Source organism: Trachurus trachurus, assembly GCF_905171665.1.
Source record: "Trachurus trachurus genome assembly, chromosome: 1".
Lineage (NCBI taxonomy): Eukaryota > Metazoa > Chordata > Actinopteri > Carangiformes > Carangidae > Trachurus > Trachurus trachurus.
Genome location: NC_139891.1, coordinates 1,122,991 through 1,138,062, shown reverse-complemented (window position 1 = coordinate 1,138,062; position 15,072 = coordinate 1,122,991). Strand labels below are relative to the sequence as shown.

The window sequence follows — 15,072 nt, the reverse complement described above, 5'->3', positions numbered from 1 at the left end:
TGACCACTGACCACAGTGCTGGTGGCTGATGGCTTTAGTGGGCGACTTCTCCACTAATTGAAGCATTGATGGAACCTCTTCCACACTCACACTGGTGTACGCATTCACAGCTGTACGCTGCCCGCTACAACCTGCTGGCCAACGAGCAACGTTACAGAATTAATAGTAATAGTAATAGTCAGGGATGAAGGGCCACGTTCAAGAGTCCGTCGTTGGTGTTGATAAGGACTGCTCTTTAATTTCCCCATCTGAAGTTATCTCTGCAGGCCTGTCACCTCTTTATCTGTAATCTAGGGCTGCCCCCGACCAAAGATTTTCTTGGTCGACCAGTAGTCGTCATTTATGGCGATTACTGTAGTTAGCACCCGCTAATTGTTGAAAACAGCGCTGATACGTACTTTTACGTCAGAGTCTCCAAACCATAAACGCCTGTAACAACATGATCAGTAAAAGTCTGTTTTGAAAGAAAAAAAAAAAGAGAGAGACCTGCTGTGCCTTGTAAAAAAAACAAAAAAACTGACAGCCAGTGAGTGTTACGACTTCCTGTATCTGGCCCTTCAAATTAAAAGCCCTATAGCCTTTCATATCCAATTCAGTCATATTTATTTTGACTTAATTTTGATAAGACACGGCTCCAAATGTTTTTGTTTTTTTTCCTACGACCAATCGACCAATTAAATGTTGGTCGGCTAATGATTTTTTGATCGACCAGTGCTTGGTCGACTATTTGAGGGCAGCCCTGTAATCGTTAGGTTCTTTGGAAACAAAACAGAATCTGCTTTGGAAAGAAAATACATACAAAATAAAATTACATTTGTGACCACTGACTTTTTTTTGCCAAGCATATGCACTAACTAGAGAGATTTTTTTTTAGCAGCAAATTGTAACATGTCTTTTTTTTTAATGACATGCTTGGAGGAAATGCAATGGGACACAGCAGATCCCCGTTCACTGCATGTGTTGATGGCACCTCCCTCCTCATTAGACAGCCTCCCTGCAACTAAAGCTAACAGGCCAACTGTTGTGAGGAATCATGTCTGAGACATTAGGAGGACTCCGTGCTGTTTGAAGAGGTGATTTTGGGGCCGTGCGCTGTGGCTTACAGGTTCCCTGTGATTGTGCATTCATGTGACATTTTAATTACTGCTGTAGATTCCTTTTTGTTTACCTTGTTCAGTCCCACCGCCCTTGATGTCCCTACACCAGTGACACACTGTCTGCTGCAAAGATAAAAGCAGACACTTTTTTCTGCTTTGTGAACAGATGCAAGGATGCAAATTCCTCTGGTCTATGTATTAATGACAGTCAAAATACAGTTAGCACAACATATGAAGATGCAATTAGCTCCCTTTGTAAGACCAATTAATGATTTTGTTTTATTTATTTTTTTGTTCAACAATTTTATTCTGACCCTATCATTTCAAGTGGAACATCCACACTCACTTTACACTAGGGATGTCAACATTACTTGTTTTCACAATTAATCGCAGTATTAAACACCACAAGCAGAAGTAAGCGGAATATTTGTGTTAATATAAGTCTTAAATAGTTATATCTTGGGGTGGGGACTGCTAACTCCATCGGCTGACAAGAAGTTAGCCAAAACGACCGGATCGCTTACTTCTGCTTTAATTGATCATAAAGATTCCTAAATACCGTCACTTTCCGAAAAAGATGATGTTTGGAACCATATCGGCAGATGTGCACCAAAGTAAAGGAAAATGCACAGATACTGGTCCATTTATCTAAGGTAACACTGAATTGGTAGGAGTGTTTCATTTGTATTGTAAAAAAAATGATTAAAATAAACTTCAATATTTGATATAGAGGACAAATAATGACATAAATATTTCAAACACTTCCCCCGGGGGATTAATAACTGGTCCTATATTAAGAGATTAGTAATGTAATTATATTTTGACTATATTTAATTTTACACATTCATAGGGTTGTGAAATTTATTGATGCATAATAATTGTGATAATCGTAATACCGTGATTGTTTCTCTGACAATAATCATACCAAGAAAATCTATAATCGTGACATCCCTACTTTACACTGATGTTAACTGTCAATTTGAAAAGTTGATGCACAATCAAAATTAAACTAATATTCATATGGTGGCAACAGGTCAAACAAGACAGTCCACACTTTGCTCCCCCCGGTTCCGTACAATATAATCCAATAGGTGATAGGTATATCAATAATATTATGACAGCATGCTAATACAAAAGAGAACCGAAATGAGACGTCTCCAGAGGATTTTCAAGTCACAAGCTGTACAACAAAGTGCAGCTCTTGTCACCTACAGTAGCAGCCTTGACAACAGAGCCTTCCAAATGGGACAACCTAGTTGTGGCACCGTGATGCAGCCTCTAATGGATGCACTCCCTCAGTTTGGACACTGCTAATTTAATTTATCCAACACTCAGACAAGAGAGTGTAGAAAAAATGGACAATCTTCAGCTCAGTTGTTTTATTCTTCTTTTCCAGCCTCTCTGCTCACTTCATCTCCAGCTGCAAATGTCAGAGAACCCTTACTTGTCAGGAACAATCACCACCAAGAACTCGGCACCAGGGATCATTGTTGCTACAGGTGAGACAACAGACCAGTAGCTGTGTGGATTGGAACAATGCCACAGAGCATTGGTTGATACTTACCACAGCAATTTGTATCAAACCATTTTTATATAATAAAATATGCATTGTCTCCTGTAAATCCTGAAAATGTTTAGTACGAAACACTTTAATCTGATTCTCCCAGTCAGTTAATAGATCTCATCTGTGTCAAAGACTCTTTAAGCTGCTCGCCACAGGATCTCCTCTACCTCTACAGCAAACATGTGGATGACTAGCCCACCTATTGTGATGACAAGCAGCTCAAACAATTCCTGCGTGCGCGCAAAGGCGTCAATTTGTGTCATGCTGTGTTTTCGTGTCTGCAAGAGCTGAAGTGAAGAGGAGAGACAAAGTTAGGCAAGAGAGACATAAAAGCTGCAGTGGCCATGTCAGCAGAAAAAAAAAAGTCTGATTTGGCTTTTGTGTGTGTGTGTGTGTGTGTGTTTGTCTTTGGATCTGTCTGTTTTGTCTTTAGAGTGTGAGAATGCTGAATAAACATACATCTCCACTGCCATGCTCGCAGTGTGTCTTTGTGTGTGTGTGTGTGTGTGTGTGTGTGTGTGTTTGTGTGTGTGTGTGTGTGTGTGTGTGTGTGTGTGTGTGTGTGTGTGTGTGTGTGTGTGTGTGTGTGTGTGTGTGTGTGTGTGTGTGTGTGTGTGTGTGTGTGTGTGTAGTGTAGTGCTGGCCAAGGCTTTACTTTGGCACAGCCACTCACTTTGCCCACTGCGCCTTTTAAGACGTCAGGTGGTGCAGAGATCATCTCAGCAACATGACAAACACCATCCAGATCAAACACATGCCTATTGACTGAGCTGCGGCCAAGACGGTGGAGCAGATCGGCAGAGGAAGCATTGTTTTGCAACACAGAAACCTGCCAGAGCGAAGGAGACACCCCCCCCTACCCTCCTCCACATTATGTCGACTGAATAATGCAGGGATGCATAGGAATTAAAGGGATAGTTCACCCAAAATTGAAATTTCACTCATTATCTACTCACCCTCATGTGGACTAAGGGCTGGGAGAAGTTTCAGAGTCCTCCGTGGCTTCTCTGAGTTACAGGGGGTCTCGGCGTAGCAGTGCATGTCCATATAACGGTTGCAAATGGATACCAACTGTCTTTGTAACAAAAAGACACACCAAAAAACATCCAAATACCTCCATGCTGCTCGTATGTAATGTCTGTCTTGTATTGCAGCCCCGGAATGCGAAATTGTCCCAAAATTTTTTTAATAAGTCTATTTTTCAAGCTTGTTTGTAGCGGAAGCTCCTCTTCCCGGTTTGTCAAATTTGGACGAACCAGGGTCTGTCCTCTTCCCAGTTCGTCCAAATTTGACGAACCAGGAAGAGGAGCTTCAAGAAGCTTCCGCTACAAAACAAGCTTGAAATATAGACTTATTTAATTTTTTTCGGAACAATTTCGCATTTCAGGGCTTCAATACAAGACGGACATTACATACGAGCAGCATGGAGGTATTTGGATGTTTTTTGGTGTGTCTTTTTGTTACGAAGACAGTTGGTATCCATTTGTAACCGTTATATGGACATGCACTGCTACGCCGAGACCCCCTGTAACTCAGAGAAGCCACGGAGGACTCTGAAACTTCTCCCAGCCCTTAGTCCACATGAGGGTGAGTAGATAATGAGTGAAATTTCAATTTTGGGTGAACTATCCCTTTAACCCGGTGTCTTCTTTGTATTATTCACATGCGTTTGGAGACATCACGCCAGTCTGGGAATCCAGCCAATAAATGAAATCACTGTTGTGGTGTGATTAGCAGTATGTATTCTACACATATGGCAATGTATCTGTGTGATCTGATTGTGTTGTGTTTTTTGTGACTGCAGGAAATATTGGAGCAGAGCTGTCCTACAACAATGTTGGCATGTTCATCTCATCTGATGCTGGCAACAGCTGGAGACAGGTGAGCTTCACACCAACACTCACATTCAGATCAAGCCAACTGACAGGCTCCAACAACAGTGTGAAATGTTATACACATAAAAAGTTACTGGATTTTCCAAATTTGTATCCACAATATGTCTTGTAATACAACCCTCCCACCTCCTTAGTTTCAAGCGAGGCCCAGGCCTTTTTTATGTGACATTTTTGGCGCATCACAGTAAAAGATAAAATTTAATAATGAATGAGTTTTGTTAAGTTTCCGGTCCTGCTATTCCACATCCTGGCTCACTGTCACTGAAAGAGAATAGAGCCATTGTTGAAGTTAGGAGAACACCTGTGACATATCTGTGGTGACAGCAGCAGATTCACAAATTCATTGTAATCTTTTGGAAGTGAATAAAAGCAGGTTTCAGCTGGTTTTGTACATTGTGCAAAATGTTCTGTATCTTTTTCTAGCATATTCAGCTCTTGTAAGCTACCTTACCTTAAAACAATAATTTTTTTTATTTTAATATGAAATTCTCACTGTGCACTGACACCAAAAGCTTCATGATCGTCATAAGCATCCGGCAGCAGTTTATTTTCAATGAACGTTTGCGATGAAACTAAGATGTCTGGTGCATCGGCTGCAGCAGCGAGCGGCGCGACGCGACGCCGGCGACCAGAGCCTCAGTTTGAAGTTGAGAGAAGCTCAACTTTATGCAAAGGAGCAGCGAAGCGGCAGCCGGTTGCAGAGTGGGATTCTCACAGCAGGAGAAATTGAGCGAGAGGAAGAAGATGGAGGAAAAAGTAATTAATGAGATCTCCGGTTTCCCAGAGCTACATGATGTGTCATCCATTGAGACAACAAGAAAAAGACAGCTTGGATTCCCCGCCCCTTTGGCCGCCTTCTGCAGGCGCCGGCTAGAGCTGCCATGAAGTTTCTGGTGCACAGTTATAGATTTTTGCTTCATTGACATTTTTAAAGGGATATTTCAACATTTTGGAAAATTGGCCTATTGCCATAATCCCTATAGTTTTAGGAGTAGGTTTGGTAACTTTAATTGTCGGTGCAAGCTGTTTTTCGATCAGCGGGGCAGAGATGCGAGCTGCACGGTATTTCCACGTTTCCCTCATCATACTATATACACAATCCAACAACTCTAAAACACTTTGGTGGACAAGTTGTGACCTTCACATTCACCACACTATGAAATAATAACGTATAATCAACGTATAATTATGTAACATTACGACTCACGAAGCAAATACTCTGAACTACTTGCTTTTGAAATCACTCCGCCTAGCAGCCATGTCTGGAATGTAGTTCCGGCTATGCATTTACCTCTAAAACAACTCCATCTTGTAACGTTCTGTTATTATCTCATAGCGTGGTGAATGTGCAGGTCACAATTTGTCCACAAGAGTGCTTTGGAGTTGTTGGATTGTGTATTTGATGAGTTTGATGAGGGAAGCATAGAAATACCATGAGCCTCTGTAGAGTTAGCTGAGCAGCTTGCGTCTCTGCCCCGCCGATCTAAAAACAGCTTGCACCGACAATTAAAGGTAACGAACCTACTCCTAAAACTATATGGGATTATGGCAACGGGTGGATTTGCCAAAATGTCGAAATATCCCTTTAAACAATACATTTTATATAAGACTTATAAGATGTGGGTTTACCAACACCTGCTTATCTCAGGATTTTTTGTCTTCCTGTGAAAACTTTGCCACTGTAATCTTTTACAGTCCCTGTTATCCATACCATAATGATGAATTTCTGCATGTGTCTCCTCAGATATTTGAAGAGGAGCACAACGTGTGGTTCCTGGATAAAGGAGGGGCCCTGGTTGCCGTGAAACAGCCGTCTGTGCCAACCAGACACTTGTGGTATGTCCATTTGGAGAAGTTTTCTCAGTCTTAAATTTCCTCTCCAATTTCCTACAGCTGTCCAAAGTAAATTCAGCACTCCTGCCCCCCCCCCCCCCCCCCCCCCCCCCCGCCCCTAAAAAAAAAAAGGAAAAGGATTTTTTTTTTAAAAAGGAAATCAGCAGGTACTGTGTTTGTGACACTTGATCCATTTAGCGATGCACTTTGACTGTGGCTCTTGAAAAAAAAAGTCACAGGCACTATAATTTGAGAGATTTTTTTTTCCTAGCCACTTATCATTAACAAGCAGCAGTCTGAGCCCCCCCTTTTAGTGTTTTCATTAACATGTTTCTTCCCTCTTGCCAAATCGTGTGCCTACGCTTTGCCTCAGTGCAGGCTAATCCAAGTGAGACCAGATCTGTTCTCCAGTCGCTTTTGCAACAATTTTGAAATTAGTTTTAGAGCCAGTGGAGTGTAACCTGCTGGCTTTTTGTCTCCCAACCAATTTAAGAGTGATGGTAGAGGAAGAGAAAAAAAAAACTGACAGATAGAAAGAAGCCTGTGTATCACCATAGCCACTGTAGTACAGCAACTCTGAAACAGTATTGCTTTCTCAGCCACTGTTAACTTAAACACTTCCCCAGCCTGAATTTCATAATAGGTTCATGTCAAAGCATTTCCTGTTGGAAATGCTTTTAGCTAAATGAAGACAGTGGAGGGAAGGGGGGGGCGGGGGGTTGGAGGCAGCATGGGGGAATTTTCTTTCTTCTGAGCGCAGGCCTCAGCAGTGTTTCAACCCATGTCACACTCAGGTACTCCTGGTTGTTCTCACATCAGCACCGATGTTGATAAGCTGTCAGAATAAATAGAGCCGAGGCCTAGATGATGAAAGCTGTCCAATTTTTTTTGCTGTCTCCTTCTCCCTCTGCAGTTTTGTAGTCGAACATGAAACAGTTTCTGTCCTGGGCTTGTTTTTTTTTCACCCTGGCATAGACTTTACTTACTTACGACCTGTGACGCTGCTTTTTTTTCTCCAAAACATCGACTGTCTTCAGGTGCTCTGAACGCAGTTTTGTCCCTCTCCTGCTTTGATAACCAGACAGTCTTTTTAAATACCCCTTTTAATGCTCAGACTTTTGATATTTACCCAAAGCTACAGTAGCTAATTGCACAGAGACTCAGAGACCCGTCTGTTGAGACAAGCCAGTCATTCTGATCTCCACCTAAATCCTCCCCCGTGACCATGGCTCTAACACAGAGTGTCTGTTTCAGTGCCACTGCTATTGCCGAGTTTGTGATGAGAATACATTGTGACATACATGCACAGGGTCAGCTTTGATGAGGGGAGGCAGTGGAACCAACACAGCTTCTCCTCTGTGCCGCTGTTCGTGGACGGAGTCTTGGTGGAGGCCGGGGCCGAGAATCAAATCATGACGTGAGTCCTGACAAATCCACAAAGAGATGAATGACATGTTAGAGGGTGTTGGTTTTTGTCCTTGTCGGGGTGTGGAGGGTGAACAGGATTTTTGTCACTTTGTTCAGTCCCCTGAGTTCTTCTTTTCTTTTTCTGTTTGATGGATAAAGGACTCTTAGTAGACATCTATTCAAAGCTTTGTGGTGTTTTGTCTTTATTATGCCACATTTCTGGGAGGCAGGTAATGGGTCATGTAAGCTCTTAGTCAGATATTACATCACAGGAAAGTCACTGTGTTTTTTTGTGTGTGTTTTTTTTAAATCTTAAAGCCCTTGCAAATGTGGCTTTAAATCCTCAATAGGTCTTTATACTGTATGATTAAATAGCCATGGCTGGAAGAGCAAGAGGTTTAACACTCAAATAATCTGCTAGTTGCCTTCATCAGGATTGTGTGGGTGTCACTGGCCCAGATTTTATTATCAAAAACACTCTCCAACTGCTACCACCACCGCCTTCCAATCAGCAAGAAAATAAAAGCAGCTAAAACAGTGGAACGTGTGTACATCATTACAGTAAATTTAGAATTATAATTCTAGTTTATCTCATTTCTCATTCTTGGAGAGGAGCTGAGATGTCAGAACAATGGGATCCCAAAATAGAAAAAAAACATTAAATAATTATAATAATGAATAGGGATGTGACGATACACTCATCTCACAAGAACGAGACGAGACGAGATTTTAAGAAAACTACAATGACAAAATATATGACTGGACCAACAGACTTTTATTTAACAGAGTTGCACATGCATTTGGAAATGTTGTATTATAACTCTTTACATGCATGATGTAAGCATGAGCTTTTAATAAACTTCTTCTTCCACAAATTGAAATTAAAACAAAAATGTATAAAAGTTAAAATAAAATAAATTAAATTAAATATTCCTTTCTTTTTTTCAAGTGCAAACAATATTATGTGCAGTGTTTCCTCTTTTTTAACTAGTGGCAGCGACACACCCCAGTGCCATTTCACTATTCGGACCCGAACTATGAAGAACTCAGCTGTGACTGAAAAGCACCTAAACCGAGTTGAGTAGAGTTATAACTGTGTAGTGGAAAGGGGTGCAAAGTAGCCTAATGGTAACTGGTAGTGGAAACCCTGTTTTACATCGTTTTAAAGGGACAATGAGGAGTTTTGGAAAAGCGAAGCGTTTTCACACTACATTTATGAGCCTCCGCGCACCGTGAAATTCTTCGACCGGCGCAAGACAGACTCATGTTTTCATTCATCAAGAATTAAAGTCAGAGGTTGGAAGACGATCACATACCGTCGTAGTTCCCACCATAAACGGTGATTCAGCTGCGTTATTCTCATGACTCGCCACGAAACCGCGAAACCGAAAGTAAGGAAACGCTGGTCGGCTCGACCAGCATCTCCGCCACCACTAATAATAACAAAATAACGATAGAGACAAAACGATATATTTATCGAAAATGGGCCCATTAACAAGTGTGGGTAACGTAGATTCATCCACATTAATATGAGACTTTTTTTATTGTCGCGGAATTTTTCGTTCTGCCGATGGAGAAAATCCTTGTTGTCCCTTTAACATAAAAAAAAAATAAAAAAAATCTTGCAAGACAGATTTTTAACGCGGCGAGAAATATCGTCAAGTTTAATCTCGCGAGATCTTGTGGCACGAGATCTCGTCACACCCCTAATAATGAAGAATCAGACAAAGAAACAAATTGGATTGTACAAAATAAAGGTGGTTTAGTTACTAGGTCTCAGCGGTTCATTAGAACAGCATGTTGTTATTAGAAATAGAAAAGCTGGTTGCAACAATCCACAATATACTCTATACTCTGTGAGGTCAGTAAATGCATCATTTCATATTTGTCTCTGTAGCTTTTTTGGACACTTCAGCCACCGCTCTGAATGGCAGCTGATCAAGATAGACTACAAGTCCATCTTCAGCAGGAAGTGCACAGAGGAGGACTATCAAACCTGGCACCTCCACAACCAGGTAAACACTGATGTGGTTATATGAAAGTGATTGTGTTTAAATAACTGCATGCCTTTAAAAAGCCATATCACTGAATAATGGTACACATTGTAACCACAGGGTGAGCCATGTGTGATGGGACAAAAGCAGATTTACATGAAGCGCAGGCCTGGAACCTACTGCATGTTGGGAAAAGATTACTCCAGAATCCTCTCAGCTGAGTCCTGTATTTGCCGAGCTCATGATTTTGAATGGTAAGTTAGAGTTTGTCTTTTTGTGCAATGGCTTCTTTCTTCATTATTGTCAAGGGGGATTATTTTTCTCTCTATTGTCTGCAAAAGAACTTCATTAACACCAATGTTTGTTCTATAACACCGCCACACATGTACAAGCACTGCTTTCAGAGGATGTGTGTGCTTTACTGCGTTAATACTTGGATTATTTTGCACTGAGCGGATGTATATTTGTAACAATATAAAGGCTATGCCCAATTAAAAGCCAAAACATTTGAAATAAATATTGCTCTGAAGTCTTTAAATCAGCTTCCCCTCAGTAGCCACTTATTTCTGTAGAGTGAATCCATCCAGCCACCATTAAACCTCCTCTTCAGTCCACTCAAATGTGCTCTGAATGGCTGATTAAACCTACCTGTTCTAGCTACAACAACACTGAATCACATTACTTCAACCATGGAACTCTGTGGTTTGGATTTGCTGTAAAGCCCCCTCTTCTTTTGGATTAGACCGGCCTTGTAATAACCACAGTTCTAACTACACGAGAAGAAAATTAGATTTACAGATATGTTCTGTTTTAGAGGTGCTGCAGCATTTTGTATTCTAATACTAAGTGGTAAAAGTAATTTAACCGGTTTGCATTACAGCAGGATACAGAAAAACTACAAGCTTACAGCAGCTACCTAAAAAAAGGCATTGAAAGAGAAACGTATGCAAAGTGGATGATTTGTTCCTTACCTATAAGTGGAGTCTGCCATTTTCTGTGATCAGTGCATTCACAATGTGACAACACAAGCATTCAGAAAGGAGTCCTATACAAACACTGTTCATCTCACAGACCAGCCTTCAGCTCTTTAAGTGGAATCCATTGCATATGCTATTCATGTGTCTCATTAATTTGCTCCATTTGCATGCCGGTTTTCCAATAATCTGATAAGTTTGGGGTCATTTTACACAATTTCCTCATATTGTCTGTCTCCCTAACATCTGTCTGCCAGCCCACTGTGTTTGTAATTCTGCTGAGACAGTGTGGAGGGGTGTAAATAGTTTCAATTTGTATGCAAATCCTAAATGGTTGTATTTTTATCTTGTATGACAGGGAACAGAAGAAAGTCCCAACATACAGCAGTTATGTTAATAGTGTTTGTAGAAGGTTGGAGAGTGAGTGCTAATTGGTTCACATTGAAACTAGTGTGAAGTTTGTGCTGTTTTATGTCTGACTTCTGTCTGTCTGTCTATCTCATTTGGTCTCTCTCCACAGAGACTTATTTGGTTCATGCTTAAAATTCTAAAATAAGGATTTTAAAAAAGCACCAGTGCAGAAAGAAGCTCAAATCCTTTAACTTAATTTGAGGTGTGAAGCGTCTGTCTGCCACATGATCACCTCAAGTGCATACTTATTAGACGGATATGAAATGACTGAGCTATGCATGAGAAAGAGACCTGCTCGCAAAGAATAGAATTTCTTTTTTATTATATTGAAAATGCAGAGCGAGAAACTGATGCACTAAAGATTAAGGCTGGAAAATGAAACCCCGTACTTTGGATTACACATTTCCTGAACAACATTAGGGAACTTTCAGACCTGTTTGCATTTGTTTGAATTTGTTCATTTAAGCTGTTGTGAAAACACCTCATTCAGAGTCTGTTCATAATGCCATGTGGTGTACAACCCATTTCATTACAGTCACAATTAGGGTTGCAAAGGGGCGGAACATTTCCAGTAAATTTCCAGAAACTTTCCATGGGAAGTTAAGATGGGGAATTTTGGAAATATTCCGAATTGGAAACTTTCCATGGGAATAATGGGAATTTTGGGTAATTTATAGGAATTAACTGGAAATTGGGGGTAATTTAAACAAACTGTATCATATCCAAACATAAATGTAAATAGTTTGTTTTGTCATAAACAGACATCCATGCAAAATAATACAATTAAAAAAACATGACATTTCAACAGATTTATTTGTGAGTAGAACTATTTATCAAGTTTTAGTTATTTTATGAACAATCAATTCTTTTACTGAACAACAAAAACATGAACCCCGCCCCACCCCCCCAAGTTCCCTGTTAAGGGCCAACCTTCAATTAAATTAATTATGTAAATTTCCGATTTATTCCCTTTATTCCCATATATTCCCGTTAATTCCCTTGGAAAGTTTCCAATTCTGAAAATTCCCAGAATTTTGCAACCCAGTCACAGTAACTCTAAAGGTGTGTAACTAAAATACATTAAACAGCAAACAGCCTGTAGCTATGGAGGCAATAATGCATCTATTCAAAAAGTAGTTTTGGCTAAAAGGCATTACCAGTCACAGAGAGGTGTGATAATTATGTCTCTTTGTTTTTTGTGTCATGTTTCATACAGACCTAACTCTAGCATTGCTGTTAATGATCTCACTGTTAAAACATGAGCTTGGCTGTTGTGTCCCCAGAAGGACTCCACACTGACCCCACATGCTCCTCTGCAGCTGATCTGTCCTGACTGCTTGTTAATGAATAGTTCACACTGCTGTAATCACACAATCAAAATGGACCAGTCAGCCACAGGCTGGTTAGTTTTGTTTATTTGTTCTGGCTTGGTAAGTAATTGATGAATCAGTGTCATGAGCATCATTAGAATGGACATTTGCTTACCTTGCTTTGTTAGATGTAAATCATGTTGTGATTAGAATTGCACTTGCACTTGCAAGCAAGTAAGAGTTCCTCATCTTGGTGCATGGTGACAGCCTCCCTCCAGTCTGTGTTTTTCATATGCACAGCTCTGCTGTTGTGCTGCATTTGCCAACAGTGGCCTTAATCAATACATAATAACGATGCACCTCTGTGCCAGACAGGCTGCATGGTCACCAGTTATAAAGAGATAGATAAGACAGCGATGTGGGACCCGCTGTGTGACAACATGTCCCTTTTCACATACTGATATTGATCATGTACTGTGTGGATGTGCTCTGTTTCTCTGACAGTGATTATGGATATGAGCGGCGCGGGGACGGGAACTGCCGGCCTTCCTTCTGGTTTAATCCCTTTTCTGTGTCCAGAAGCTGCAGCCAGGGCCAGAACTACCTCAACAGCACAGGGTAAGGACGGTGTAATCTGACATACCGTCTATTTATACGTGATTTGACACAAATTGATCTGTTTTGCAGGATTTGGATGCTAAAGCAGGGCTTTATCAGAGTGTAGTACTGTATGTGTGTTTCTCCTTTAAAGACCAGGGCCCGTATTCCTAAAGATTCTCAGAGTCCTCTCAGAGAGCTCCTAACTCAGCCCAAACATTCCTAGCAAGAAATCTAAGCTTAAGAGTGATTTAGGAAGTTTCTGAGAGCAACTCTGAGCAAGGAGAGTACAGAAACTTTTGTCTTAGTGGGTTGACCCTGTTGCTAGGGATGACTCATTCTTTTTTAAGCTCTGATTGGTTGTTAGAAAAAAGGAAGGGAAAAAACCCAAATGCACTCCTAGTGATGAATGGACAGTGAAATTCACCAATCACAGAACTTAGTTAGGCTATTACAGTAAGACATGTCACGAACAACTTAACATAGTTTTATAAATTGTCAGTCAGGTTTAAAAGAAGCATTCAGACTTGTGCAGTGTTCACATGCCGATAGTTATTATATTTATATTATGGTTAATCACCATTTTGCATATAACAATAGGTAAATTCAGCTCGGTAGCCAAAGCCAAGAGGCAGACTGGAACACACCGCACACACAAATGTATGTATCGTTGTCTGATCAATTACATCAACAACATGGATGTCCATGAATGTGTGTTTGTGAGCCGGTAACGTGTGGACATCCAGTGGAATATGAACAAACAGCTCTACAGTACAAGTACAAAAAACTGACAGAGGGTTCTGACAGTCATCACTGCTGTATCGGTGCATTTTTACAGTTAAACATGATAAGGGTGTGATTATCCTTCATTTCTGCTGCTATTGTGGTGTTTCACGGTGGGAGATCGACCACAAACATCATCCCTGCACAGTCTAATATGTAGCATTTCATTAAATCGCTGTCATTCAGTGTTTGGAGAACATTTCTCCGATCTCTCCCTCTTTCTGCCATTTCCTTCTCTGCTTAAAGAGATAGTTCAACATTTTGGCAAATTGGCCCATTGCCATAATCGCTATAGTCATAGCAGTAGGTTCGTTACCTTTAATTGTCGGTGTAAGCTATTTTTAGAACGGCGGAGTGGAGCGGCAGGCTGCTCAGAGCTACGCTACGGAGGCTCATGGAGTTTCCCTCATCAAACTCATCAAATACAAAAACTCCAAAACGCTTTCGTGGACAAGTTGTGACCTGCACATTCACCACGCTATGAGATAATAACAGAATGTTACGAAACGGAGCCGTTTTCGAGGTAAATACAGGGTAAATACAGAGTCTGCTTGCTAAAAAACTGTCCCTGAACGCAACGCGCATCAGCAGTTTTGCACGAATTTACCTCAAAAACAACTCCGTCTGGTAACGTTCTGTTATTATCTCATAGCGTGGTGAATGTGCAGCTCACAACTTGTCCACGTCAGCGTTGGAGTTGTTGGATTGTGTATTTGATGAGTTTGATGAGGGAAACCAAGAAATTCCATTAGCCTCTGTAGCTCTGAGCAGCTTGTGGCTCTGCTCCGCCGTTCTAAAAACAGCTTGCACCGACAATTAAAGGTAACAAACCTACTGCTATGACTATAGCGATTATGGCAATGGGCCAATTTGCCAAAATGTTGAACTATCCCTTTAAGATATTCTTAGGTCTCTTAAAAGTCCTCCTCCCTCCTCTTTACAGATTAGGAGCTCTCTGAAGGGCTAAGATGCTTTGTGAATATCTTTACAAGGTCCTAGTCTTAACTTTAAGGGGAAATTCTAAGAATTTTCTTAGAATTTAAAGGAACTCTAAGATTTTTCTTAGGATTACATCACTAAGAGCTACTTTTAGTTTTAGGATTCTTTGTGAATACGGGCCCAGGTCTGACATAGACCACTTCGGCGTTGACGTCACAGTGACGTTGCCAGACTTACTGGTGGCAGAAAAATACCGGAAGTAAGCAAC

The 15,072-nt window shown here is 40.8% G+C and overlaps 1 protein-coding gene across 1 annotated transcript in view; it reads left to right on the top strand.

The window, feature by feature from the left end:
- The window catches only part of sorcs3a (sortilin related VPS10 domain containing receptor 3a), a gene marked incomplete at both ends in the record, with an annotated part of 303,702 nt that overhangs the window by 243,204 nt on the left and 45,426 nt on the right, over positions 1 to 15,072 (top strand). Inside the window, 7 exons of the mRNA XM_083980334.1 lie at positions 2,494 to 2,596; positions 4,466 to 4,542; positions 6,301 to 6,392; positions 7,699 to 7,806; positions 9,694 to 9,811; positions 9,911 to 10,044; positions 12,990 to 13,103. Of these exons, the coding sequence (XP_083836460.1) occupies positions 2,494 to 2,596; positions 4,466 to 4,542; positions 6,301 to 6,392; positions 7,699 to 7,806; positions 9,694 to 9,811; positions 9,911 to 10,044; positions 12,990 to 13,103 (746 nt within the window). The remainder of the gene's footprint in view (positions 1 to 2,493; positions 2,597 to 4,465; positions 4,543 to 6,300; positions 6,393 to 7,698; positions 7,807 to 9,693; positions 9,812 to 9,910; positions 10,045 to 12,989; positions 13,104 to 15,072) is intronic.